The 13458-nt window shown below is 34.7% G+C and overlaps 1 protein-coding gene across 5 annotated transcripts in view; it reads right to left on the bottom strand.

Annotated features, from left to right (window-relative positions):
- HELZ (helicase with zinc finger) overlaps positions 1–13458 on the bottom strand; it is an 83189-nt gene that overhangs the window by 19191 nt on the left and 50540 nt on the right. For all 5 annotated transcript variants that reach the window (XM_040530265.1, XM_040530264.1, XM_040530262.1 and 2 more), the window contains 6 exons: positions 11658–11836; positions 9972–10090; positions 7988–8133; positions 6507–6654; positions 3838–4021; positions 2632–2860 (listed from right to left, as the gene is read on the bottom strand). In XM_040530265.1, coding sequence (XP_040386199.1) covers positions 2632–2860; positions 3838–4021; positions 6507–6654; positions 7988–8133; positions 9972–10090; positions 11658–11836 — 1005 coding nt within the window. The remainder of the gene's footprint in view (positions 1–2631; positions 2861–3837; positions 4022–6506; positions 6655–7987; positions 8134–9971; positions 10091–11657; positions 11837–13458) is intronic.

The raw sequence follows: 13458 nt of genomic DNA, 5'->3' as shown, positions 1-13458 counted from the left end.
TTGCAACATTTTAAGCGAAGATTAAAAACCAAAATGAAATAATTCACTGGGATGCTTTAATGATGGAACTCCCTCCGATTAATCAATTCAGTCACCAAACCCACTGCCAAGTACCACAAATCCACTGAGACCCATACATTTTTGCTTAAATGCTCCAAGCAGTCTCTCTACACATGGAACACTTGTACTGGGGTGTAAGAACAGAGAATAAAATACTGCTATCTCTGTCTTCCAGTGTGCTCTTGAGTTTAAAGGGAGTGTCTGCCAAAACAGCCCTGTCTTGTCTGATTGTAACACACAGAAATGTAATGATTACCCTGGGCATACTTCACAAAGCTCTCTACAACTATCATTACAGAGTCTTGACTCATTTTGACAGGTATTAGAATATTTATAAAATTCAAGTACTCTCTAAACTTTTTTGAGGTCTGTTTTTCCTAACGAAATGTCACTTCTTTCAGACTTCTATACTCCCGTTGTACGAAAAAAGAACCATCTTTCCTGCAGTGTGCCTGAGCCCCTCCAGCACTATTTTCAAAGACTGAATGTTCAATTATTCATTGATACAAGACAATGGTGTATTGAAAGCAAAGCTTGAGATACATCCTAATAAAGCTCCAGTCCTTCTTGTTTCTTAATTATCTTTTTTGTTCTATAATTCTGAACAGCGTATACATATATAAACAGCTGCTGGTCTTAGAATGGCAAACACAATCCCTAACTGCCAACATTGTCACTTAGGTAACAGGTAACCTGTTATACTCATATGTTCCATTTTACTATATTCGTATTTTAACAAGCTTTTGCATGGAGATATTTTGAAAGGGTCATATGCAGAGAAACTGCCGAGCTCCCGTATTTGAAAGCTGGGTTCCTTTTCGCTATCTAACTTAAACCTCAGCAGCCAGACCTGTGTGAAAATCCAAGAGATCATCATCTCCCCTGGGATTTAGGAAGTTTAAAGGAAATTCGTATTCTCCCACAAAAGCTGTACTTAGGTAGTTACAGAACCAATACCGGTCCTAGGTGCTAACTATGGATTAACTAGCCACCTGACTTAGGTAACATTGTGCATTTTGACTGAGGGGAAAGGAAGTAAAATTTATCAACTAAGGGCAATTTAGGAAGAAGTAATAACAGCAATCTCAGTCAGCACATCACAGCAACCTCCAGAGAGGAGTCATGCATCTCTGCAGTGCAGGTCAGTGAACTGGAGCCTGCACCAAGCAGACTAACAGACACTTGTCATTTGTGGGTTAAGTGCTCAGGAACACAGAGATCTTCCTGATCAGTTAAACTACATCACCTCTGAAAGGGAAAACCAAAATAAAACTACAGCTGTTACTTTTCAGTTACTTTTCACATGCCCCCAGCAGATAAGTAGTTAAATTCAGGTTATATTTCTTAAATGCAGTAAACAAAGGTTTAGGTTTCACTTGGGCTTTTCGGTTCTAAACTTTGAAAACCACATCCACGTTCAATACGGTAGAAGAATACTGCTCAGAAACGTAGAATACAATGTATATGTGTTAGTCAGTTGTTACATATTTTTAGTTTTATTATAATAATGCAGTCAGTGCACTGCTTCCTCTCTTCCAGAAAAAAGCCTCAGGGCTTATCTCTGATCATCTTAGCATATCAGGTCTTCCACTGAAAAAGAAACGTTTGAAGAACAAGAACTTGGTATCCTTAAGATCACTGCTTACATCTCTTAGCATTTTGCACATTTCTTCATTTAGGTCTATAAAAAGTAAATTCACTCAAATCTTGTTCAGTTTTTTCCTAGTGTCACAAAGACATATAAAAATTTTTCTCGTTCTTCTACCTTCATGACTGTTATAAGGTTCAACTTAAAAATCCTAAATTACATCAGAACTTTTTTGAACTTGAAATTGTATTACTTTTATTTGTTACATGTATACTGAAAAAAAAATTAAAGTGAAGCATCTTCAATTGTTAATGCCAAGTAAAGATTAGAACTGTAAATACATAAAAGACAATGACCAGCTGGTAGACCACTCTTTCTCCATAGGTTGTTACACATGATAATACTGACTCTGGATGAGAAGGTAAAAACAGAACAAAGTAAGTAGAAGACATATGTCCACCCTTAGAAGATACTAAAATGCTCTGCCTCTCATCTGTAGCCATCTTCTTCACTAGCATTGTTTAAAAAAGAAAAAAAAAATCTCTTCTCTTGCCTCTAGATGTACTAATCAGAGCAGCCCTTGCACAGCCGTGTACTTCAGCTCCAGAAGATACTTGGTAGATGGCCATCTCCGGAGTTACTGCAGCACAGGCTGATACTGCTCACTCTACACAAGGTTACAGTTGCCTGCTCAGTCTGAGCTTAAGCTTCAGCAGCATACTTTGGACAAGCTGAAATCATGCTGCAGGCTCAAGCCTTTGCAAGAGGTGGGTATACAACTAATGCTTTGCCATCTTTGTGGCATCTCTGTGGATATAAGTGTGGGGAACTTCAAATTCATTATATGGTTATTTTAAGGATTTAAATATATCATGTCTTATATGGCACCTAAAAGAACATCCATTGTTTTTTAAATCCATCAGTCATACAAATATTTTCTAGCATTCGTAGTTCTGATTAAGTAAAGAACATTTATAAAGTACCTGCATCTCCCGATGGAACATAAAGCAATAGGATCTCCCACCACAGCTACCAAGGATTGTGCTCTTGTAATGGCAGTGTTGAGAAGTTTGTAATTAGACAGAAAACCATAATCCAAGTCTTCTGTTGAATCCTCCAGTAACTGCTCTTTCCTTTTAATTGGTGTTTGCTTATGTTTGCATGTATGCCGCGTTCGTACTGTGCTGAGAAACAATACTCTAAACTGTTTTCCTAAAATGAAACAAAAAACAAGTGTCTGAGATAATTTTAGCTATTTCTGCTAGTAACACAATCAGACCACTGCACTTGCCAGCCAGATTTCACACCTATATATTCTGAAGAATTGATAGCTACCCTTCACATGAAGGGCTTTATGCAAGAATAAGATTTAAATTTTTTAAAAGACGCACTATAAATAGCATTTTCTATTACAAGAATATTTCCTCTATAAAAAAATTATTTTTCATCTCAATACTAATCACTCCAGAACTTTCTAAAATTCTAATCATCTTTACAGTGTTTCCATTCAGCCAACAACAAATCTTGCGTTAATTTATTCTATCTTAAAGGAAAAAATTGCTCTGGACATATCTTGTTTCATATTGAGCAATTCTCTCAAATATATGGCTTATATATGGCATGTGTAACTATCATGAAAAAAAAAAAAACAGATCACACCACTCACCATCATTCAGTTACTTATGTTCCTTTGTTTATTACTGACTAAAAGTGCAACCTAGAAACAGGCTATGCCTACACAAAATTCTAATGTTATCAAAGTGATCCCAGGGACAAACCCCTAAGTTTGTGGGCCCCTTTTTACATTCTATTCTATAAACAGAAAATCAGTAAAACACTGAGGGTAAAGTCTTGCTATATTTTTATCTTGAACTCTGTTCTCCTCCTTACAAGGAAAATACATCAGTTTTCACAGTTTTCAATAAATCAATTTATTCTTAAAATACACTTGAACTTATTTTTGAGTGTATATATATATATCCACGACTTTATTATTTTGCTATTCTATGTTGGAATAACATCTAATCAGCAAATTTGCGAGTTTCATTCTGATACATCAGTTTCATGGGCTGTATCACAGGTCTCCCTTTGTTCAGATCCCTTTAAGATTTTAGTACATCTTATTTAACTTAAACAGTCAGATTTTAAACTTCCTTAGCATATCTTTGAGACATGTAAGTATTACTTACCCTGAACGTTTAGCACTCTCTCTACGCTGACATCAGACAGCCTTTTTTTCCGAAGTTCAGCACGAATTCTGAACACTTGATCAGCATAAGGTGTTACGACACCTATACTGCCATCATCCAATTTGCCCCAGGCAACAGGCCATTTTCTTCTTAATTCCTCAACACGCTCTACTACTTCAAACACCTTAAAAGAAAGTCAGAATTCTTAAAAGAATGCTTGAATGAAGATCATTCTTTGATATGGAAAGAGAATTTGAATTTTAAAGCCCTAAGACATTTAAATGACACAGCATCACACAGCCTTACTGAACAAGCAATAATACTATTGTGTTCTATACTGATACTTTAAAATATTATGTATTAAAACAATGCATTTAAAGTATTTACTATGCATTACCTTTTTTAACCTTGAACTAAAATTTTGCCCACAAAAATGTCAGCTTTAAAGTACAAACTGGGAAATGATATTAATAACCTTAATTTTCATACTTATGATCTTACTAAAATGTCAAGTGCTGTAGAACCTTTCTGATCATATTTACCTAATTTCTATAAGTAAATATACTGTCTAGATGGGGATTATTTAATTTTTACTCTGGATTTTACATATGTCATACTTCAGTTTGATAATTCAAGAAAAAAAGACCATGTATACCAGAGCACATTCACTTCCCATTCCAAAGGATACAATCAGGAGTTTCAGATTATTCATCAACTGCTACTTCATCTCAATGAGACAGAAATTAAGTGTGCTACCTGAAGACTAACGAACAATAAAATTTGAAAAAAACGCCTCCTATGAGGAGACAGGCTCAAAGTAACCTCCTGCCAAAATGTGCCAGGCATAGCGACTTCTGTTTGGTTGGTTGGTTTAATTTTGGAGGATTATTATTATTATTATTAAGATATTTACATTCAATGTCATTCAATAAATGTCAATTTATCATTCAATAAATATTCAGTGCCATTCAGTATTTATTTACCTACTTAAGGTATGATAACTGATGAACGCAGTTTTCCTTCAGCATCACAAATGCAAGCTCACTCTCCTAACAGTAGCTAAGCAGTCTTTCCTACAAGAGCCTTACGTATCCTTAAATTTCTTCTCTTCTCTATCCAATCAGTTATCTTTATCTGTGAGAATGGAGTGTTAAAACTAAATTTATTGCTCTTAGCTTTTATCATGTTGAAGAAGAAAAAATATAAGTGTGAATTCTAGGGGCTTTCACAGATATTTCTGGAATATGAAAAACCATATAAATCATAATGGGTATAGACAAATGATATTCATAAAGCATACTATCTCTTAACTGCTGAAAATCTGTTGTTTCATGCTGACTTCTTACAATCTAACATCTGACTATATGACATTCTCATTTAAGTATGTATTTTTAAAAAGTGAATCTAAACTGGGACAGATTACTGAAAAATTTAGAATTCTTTAAAAAAATCATGAGGAAACGAATAAAGTGAAAAGACTTATTAATCCTAAAAAAATAACAAATAGTTTATTTTTATATTTCAGATTTTCAGAATACAGTGAAAATATCTAGCAGGTTTTGAGCAAGTCCTGAATATAACTTTGCACAATATAAATTCTCATATTTAAAAGCTAATTCTGCTAACAAAGTATATTAGAATACACTTCAAGACCTGTAAAAAGCATAGCACAAATAAAAGGATCTTCTGCCAATATCTCAGTAAGCTTTTGAGACAGAGTATAGCTTTGGTTTGAATTAACACCATAGAGATACATTTTAGAGTTAATACCAAAAAGAAAAGTTTATTTTCCTGACTGATAGTTAATATATGCACCAATGAACTATAAAATGCCCCGATACAAGTTTCGATTAAAGGCCAGACAGAAAAAAATCTCCCTCATCATCTGAATTTCAGTTTATATTGGTGATTAAGCAGCTGTTGTCCTTCTTTTCTGCCTGTAGCTATTAATGACTCACAATTTTCAGACAGTTACTGGGCCACTGAAGATATTTAAAGCATTTTTTCCAACTTTTTTTTTTTAAATGGCAAAGCAGTACAAGTACACTGATGAAAGCAGTCAGATGCCTTCAGTGATGTGTCCAGAAGTCATTGGAGGCTGAAATGCACCTGTGTGTCTTTTTTTTATTTTTTAACCTCAGAGGAAGGAATGATAAAAAATAGTTTTTGAAGAATACCTGTAAGTGTGAAATAAACATTTTGAGAATAAATTCTCACAAAAAAAAATCTCATCTGCACACGATTAATTAGACACCAATCCTAAACATATTCAAGCAAATATGAAATGTTACTCCAGAGAACTCTTATCTGAGTGGGAACATTTCTACAACAGTAGAAGAAATTTAAGTTTTACTTCAAATTGCAGTTACTCTCAGTTGCTAAGATACACCCATCAGACTGTCACAAAAATTATCAGGAAAGACATCCTGAAGAATGGGCCTAAGAGAACTGTAAGCAGCTTGCAATTTGCAAAGAGAAAAAGAAGATAAATTAGTGGAAATGTTTACTACAATTGCAATGTTCACTACTCCATGTTTAGCAAACTTCATGCTTCTCTCTCCCATTAGACAACAATTTATGCCTTCCACCCACACTAAGCATAAACCAAGAAATTTTGGGGTAAGGGGGCTTTAAGAAAACAATCATGAATTAAACCAAAGAAGAGTTACCTCTGCATTATTGTAAAAAGCTGTACTATTTTTTTCCTGCACATCTTCTCCACGTGCTGTGAAGAAAGTTAAAGGGTAGAAATCTTTGTGTGCTGGCTGCTTTCCACTTGCCATCAATTTGCCTTCATAGAAAAGTTCAGATGTGTAACTGTAGCAAGGCAAAACAGAATAAAATGTGGAGTCTAGATATGAACTCACTGCTAAAATATGCAAATTTCACTGGTAAAATATGCAATCACAAAATACTTCATAAGGAAAACCACTGATTACTATTTAGCATCGCCAAGCAAATTCTCTGAACTGGTATACCCATACTACAGACAGAACAGAAGGCATTAAAAATATGCTTTTCTAAAGGCAGTATTTTCTTCTAATCTGAAGCTTGATAAAGTTACTAACATTCTCACTAGTGTTTCACACTCAATTTCTGGTGACAAAACATCGCATAAGGGGCACTTGTTGCCAGGGACTGGTCTTCCATGGGTGGGCTGGACAATGAGCCTCCTTACATCTATTAAGGCTTGCTGAACTTAGAAGGTATATTTACTAAAGATTTTACGTGTATGGAGCACAATCAGGAACACACTGTCTGAACCTCAAGTGTTGAAGTTTCTTAGTCAAGTTCATGGAAATTATCTCTAACAAAAAGCTGAAACAATCCCTTCCCTTTCAGATTCCCTCTCATTTATAACTTAAAATTTCTAGAAACTTAGAGGAAGTCTAGAAAGTATAAGAAATAAAATGGAGAGAGATCAAGCTGTGTAACAAAATATTTTGTATTACCATTTTTGAATCCCCAGTGCACTTAAATATTTCTGCCTTTGCTTTGAACACAATGATAACCTAATTAGTATGACTGGATACCAACACAATATCCCTCAGTACATATTTGATTCAGGATTTAAACTTTAGCATTTTTCCCCATGATTGCACTTATTCTTTCTAGCACAGCTCATGGATGAGCTCATTACACTAGCAGCCATTAGTTTATCGTAGCATAAAAATGCAAAACCACTGATTAATGTGTCCTGAACGAAGTAACAGCAAAAGACAATAAGAAAAAAACATACCCAAATTTTGACCTATTTTTTTCTGTTCGTAGTTGTATATCTGTATGTTCCTTATAGTGCACGTAGCTTATTGTTCCAAGGTAATCCACCCCAGTAATTCTAAAATTCTGACAGTTCAAAGACTCTACCAAATACAGTATAATGGTTAAAAAGGAAAAGTTAGCTCTTCTTTGTCTTGCAGCCAAAGCATCCCTCCCTGAATGAGGGACTCTATAACACAAGGTATCTAAACGAATCTCTGCTGTCTGAATTTCAACCTAGTAACAAGGAATTACTCTACTTAACTTTGAAACAACTAAGATTTCATTACAGAAATTTGTAATGCTTCATTCAGCTGTGCACGGCACAGAGGGAAAGTTTTGTTCACTCACACCAGTCAAAGCATGATACAGTGAAAAAGTTCACACCTACTTGATGATAGCTTCATGGGAGCGATAGTTCTCACACAGCAAGATCCTGCATGGAAATTCTGCAGGGTAGTGCTCATAGAGCCGATCAAGCAATGAAACATGCAGGTTTCTTTCCCTGGCAAATTCACTGTAGACAAAAGGACTGAGCTGTAACAGACACACACATACAAAGAAAATGTAACTAAATATGTGGACTTAGAATTTCAGACTCCCGAGACAAGTATTTTGCATCAAAACAAAAATAAAACCTTACTATAACTGTACATTCATAGTTAGAAGACATATACCATGGCTAAGCATTTTGTAACTGTTCCATAGAAATGCCTATTCCTACTGTAAAAGTGACAAAAGACCAGCATGCTCTTACAGGAACAATAAGGCACTCAATAACTAGGTAAAAGGAGAGAAGAACCCTTGTATCTAAGGTTTTTTTCTTTGTGGCTTGCAAAGATGAATAACTCAAAGCAGAGATCTGTATGACCAAAAAAAACCCTACCATCCACGGAACAGTTCATAAACTAAGGTGGCCCAGTTACTAATACACTGAACTACTACTAGGCTTGTTTTACAACAAAAACAGCACCTATTACAGCAGGAAAATCCAAAACAAGGATGACGAAAAAACAACTTTTAATCAAAATTCAAAAACTTGGAAATTAAGCCAATCCATTGTTTTTCTGAATGCATATTATTCAGAATCTGATTTTGAGCTTTACTTTTTTTTTTTTTTTTTTTAAAATTCTCAGATGTCAGCTTTAGAAATTTAAATGCCTCACAGAATAACTTCCATGAGAACTTGTCCTATAAAACTGCTCTTTACACTCATAGCCTGAGACACACAGGCCAGAGTTAACTCTAGCCATCCAGCTGTGACTCGTGAGCTCTAGCCTAAAGCAGTAAGGATTCCAACCTCTTAAAAAGCACTTTTGAGATTTGTATTTAAAAAGTGCTATGTGAGGCCTTGGGATTACTATTATCATTACTTTAAATGATCCAGCAGCAGGATGTGCAAACTCAATGTAATGGCAGCAGAAGAATCAAAACAGGAAAGGAAAAGACAGACATCACTGGCAGGACCTGAAGAACCATATGTATGACAGAGGTGATAGTGGTAGGTGGGAAATCTACTCTAAGTTAATTACTTATAGCAATACAAACATCCACTTCATTGCCATTGAGAACTGTCAAGAGAAATAAAGGCAAATATATAAAAACAAATAGACCTGGCCTAAATCAACAAAACAAGTAAGGATGACTTTTCTAGGCATTCTTCTTTCCCAGGCCTGCACACTGCAAAATGGCATGCATAACGAGTATTTTAAACTCTTGTAAACTCTGTAAACCAAACAATTCCTAAGCACATCACAATAAATAAAGGCACTGGTCAGCTTCAGCTTGCCACTTTTTACTAGTTCAAATCCTTAACAGATTATGATGTTTCCAATACAAAAAAAAAAAGTTGTCTAAACCACAATACATTGCCCATATTCTTCAGTTCTTTCAAAAATCAACATGGACTCCCAGTCATAAAGAAATTCCTACACTGACTGTATAAATATCACCATATCTTATGCAAATAACAACCCCTGAATTTTTCTTGACTTCCCTGTCTCTTATATGGCTGGTACATTTTATGCACCTCCCCCTTCATAATTAAGTTTTACTTGCATATAGTTCACTGGTTGACTGGGTCCAAGTCTGTTCTATCACAGATTTCCTATATAACCTTGCACAATTCATTTCACTGTCTTTGTGCCTTAATTCTGATCTTGTAAAATGGAAGTAACAATATATTCTCACTTTACAGAAATACACTAAGTCTACTTTAGAAATATTCACACACCACAGTCATTTGGAGCAGATAAATGTCCTTATATATATATATTATACACACACACACACTATATATATATATATATATATATATATGTATATATATATACACACACACACACTTTATATTAAAAAAAATCTGTAACTCTTACCTGCATATGGTCTCCAGCCAAGACGATTCTTGTGTTTTTATTAGCTAATGCTAAAGGCATAATAGTTTCACACTCCATAGCCTGTGCAGCTTCATCTAACAGAATGTGTGTAAAAAAACCTGTAAAACAGATATCAGCAAATAAATGAAACTTGAGATATGATAAAATAAACAGCGATAATAATACAAGAAATTGGACTGAGTTCTACATTCTGATAGCAACAAAAACCAGAAAAAAAAAATCAGTATGGCTTACACAAATGAATTTCTAGCAATTACTGAGAACTACACAATTTTCAAACCCATCAGATGGCCAATGGTGGTCAACAACTGATTGTCAGCGACATTAGCAGTAGTCCACAGATCTGCCTCTTTCTTCCAATATACCCAAAATTAACACAAGTGTTTTATCTGAGCTCTCATTATGCAAAGAGAAAACATTTTTCGACAGACATCCCTCAGAAGGTTTCTCAAATCTGAAAACCTTTTCATTAGCATGAGTCTTGAAGAAGTTTGGACAAAGACCATAAACATGATTTTCCTCATGTACATTAGTATTATCAAATTACTTTATATATACTAAAATTCTCATTGAAATTGCACACATACCTAAATATTTTTCTGAGAATGGGCTTTACAGAATGCAGAGGGTGGGGGAAGAAAGCAACACAAGAAAAATTTTAATTCAATCTTATGATAATGTTGGACCAAAAGGTGGGGGTTGAATCTATGCACTGGTTAACATGCACATGAAAAAATCTGGGCCACAGGAAGCTTAGATTTTATGAAAGGTAAATTCTGGATAGATACAGGAGATAAATATTTTTGTATACTCTTATATACTAGGTTTAAAACATTGTTTTAGAAGATTTAGTGTACCACCCAAGTAAGATTGCATACATAAAAATGAAGCAATTTTCTTTGGAAAACATGAGTTTCATACAGCTGCATACACATTACCATGACATGACGGTACACAGCTTATTGTCAGACAAAGCAGTTACTCCCATTTAAAGACCTGAAAATATGTACCCTAAATTCTATATTAGTTTTCCCTGTCGCAATAAATGACTAAATGTAACCGTAAAAAGCTAACTTTAATAGCTTTTGTAAAGAAATTCCACATTCTCCAAAAACCAGATGGATTTCATCTGGAGATAAAGTAAACAATAAATCCAAAGCAGCCTCTGTCCCAGTAAATCAGTCTACGACATTTCAGTTTAGAAAACAACTGGCATGTATCATGTTAACATAGCATGAGTTTGTATGTGTGGGAATTGTTTGCAAAGCTAAACAATTCATAAAACAAGAAAAAAGCTCTGCGTGTGTATTTATGCTTACATGCTCCACTGAGTAAAGAACTTAATGAGCACACTATTCAAAGTCAGAATCTCAAATAGAATTTTCCCTCTTGGATCTCAGAAACACCAGATCATACATAATACTGCTTCTTTAGTAATAAGAAAAAGGAGCATTTGAATGCCAGCAATTTTGTAGCTTTGTAATAGACATTTATTCATTAAAAAAGAAAGAGAAAAACATTTTAAGATGGCAATTTTTTACTTTATTTCTGAACAGTTTAAAAAATTGGGTAAGGAACAGAAAGAATAGTTGCTACTGACACTGGAAAAACAAGGATGCTTCCCAAAGCACCTTACAGATACTTCTTATTTAGAAATGATCATACCTGGTTCAAGATCCAGTTGACACAGATACTGTGATGTATTTAACGTAACAACTACTACTCGTTGCTTAAGAATATCTTCTTTCTGTGGCATCTGAAAGGTGGAATGTGTGCTTGAAATCAAACAGTACTGATGCACAACTGGGTGGACAGTCTTTACCCAGCGATTTCTGAAATATACCCTAGAAAATAAAAACGGGGCTTATTTTCTGTACAGTTGGAACACAGTGACAGCCTAATTATTTCAAATGCTAGCATTCTGTTTTCTGGTAAATAAGAGTCTTTGGGAAGCAAAACATCACTACTATGCAAAATTACATGCTAAAATATCTTCGATTCTCTTCCCTTATTTGCTGGAGTGCAATGCTACATATATGAATAGCTATCGGGGATTGATTCACATATAGAAATCTCTAAATTCTTCATATATTTGAGTACTGTGACCCTCACACTAGTATCATTTTTATCTGTCAGTAAATTCATTTTAAAAAAATATTTCCTTAACTAAAATATAATAATAGCCAATAGTCTTGGAAGTGACAGAGATGCAGTGGTCTGCACGTTTCATCAATTATATCCATAGGACCATTAAGGCATATTAATGCCTTCTTTTCTGAAAAGGCATTAATAAAATCATCCACTCCCTTTCACATATACCATACGTCTTCAAAGTTCTAAGAAACAAACAGGATCTAAATTCATTGTTTTATCACAAAGGGCCTTAACTCTGATATGCTGTATAAAAGAATGAGAAAACAGTGCCAAGGAGAAAGCTTTCTTGGTCTAAAACATCAGGACATTGTCAGCAGAGCACTGGACATCAAACATCTTTCCATGACATTTAAAATCATTTTAATCACCAGATCACGAGATCAACGATGAATTATTCTTAAATGATGAAATGTTACAGCCAGTCTAGCTAAATAGAAGAGTAACAGGGAAGACACAAAGTCTACGCCCTAGAAGATAGAGCACAAGCAACTAACTCCACAGGGTTCACCACCTGAGGATTTGGATGAAGATGTCAAAGGCCTTCTCTACGCGGTGTTCCTCAAAAATACAATCTGTATCAAGTAAGAACTGTAAATCTCAAGTGGAATCTTTAAATTACAGGAAACCATGGTACATTCTTATTTAGAATTAAAGTTATTTTAACTTATTTCCAAAGCAAATTAAGATGAAACAGTTTCAAATAATTTAAGTTCTGAATATGGGATTCAATGCTGTTTATCTATTCATTATTCATTTCTTTCTGATTAGATTTCTCCTGCACCCATATTACAAATCCCGAATCATTAATAAAGTATTGGGAAAAGTGAAATTATGCACCTAAGTGCAAAACATGATTGCAATGGCTGGACTTTGGATACCATATATCTACTCAAGTTTGAAAATTACAGCTCAGTTCCATATAACACAAGTGAAACAATTATTAGCATTATAATAAATTTGTTTTGTGAAAATACAGGTAACAGTGTCCATTTTGGACAGTACACATAAAATGAAATGTAAAGAGGTGCAAATGCACTGCAGTAATCTGAATGGCAACACAACCAACCAAAACTGACACTTGGTGATCAAATGGCATCAGTTAAGCCTGGGTTCAGTGCAGGAGCAATTGATACACTCCTGAGTCATTCCAGGACCGAGAACCTTCTAATGGGATCAACGTATTTATTTCTTATCAGCCAGACTGATAAGCTTTATTTGATAAACTGGTATTACATCAATGTAAAAACATATGGTCAGAGCCTAATTGCTAGAACAAGGCAGCAGGAGCAAAATAACCCTGTTCTATTTATCC

The sequence above is a fragment of the Cygnus olor genome, chromosome 18, assembly GCF_009769625.2.
Source record: "Cygnus olor isolate bCygOlo1 chromosome 18, bCygOlo1.pri.v2, whole genome shotgun sequence".
Classification (NCBI taxonomy): domain Eukaryota; kingdom Metazoa; phylum Chordata; class Aves; order Anseriformes; family Anatidae; genus Cygnus; species Cygnus olor.
The sequence above is the reverse complement of the archived record's forward strand: the minus strand, read 5'-3'. Positions and strand labels throughout refer to the sequence as shown.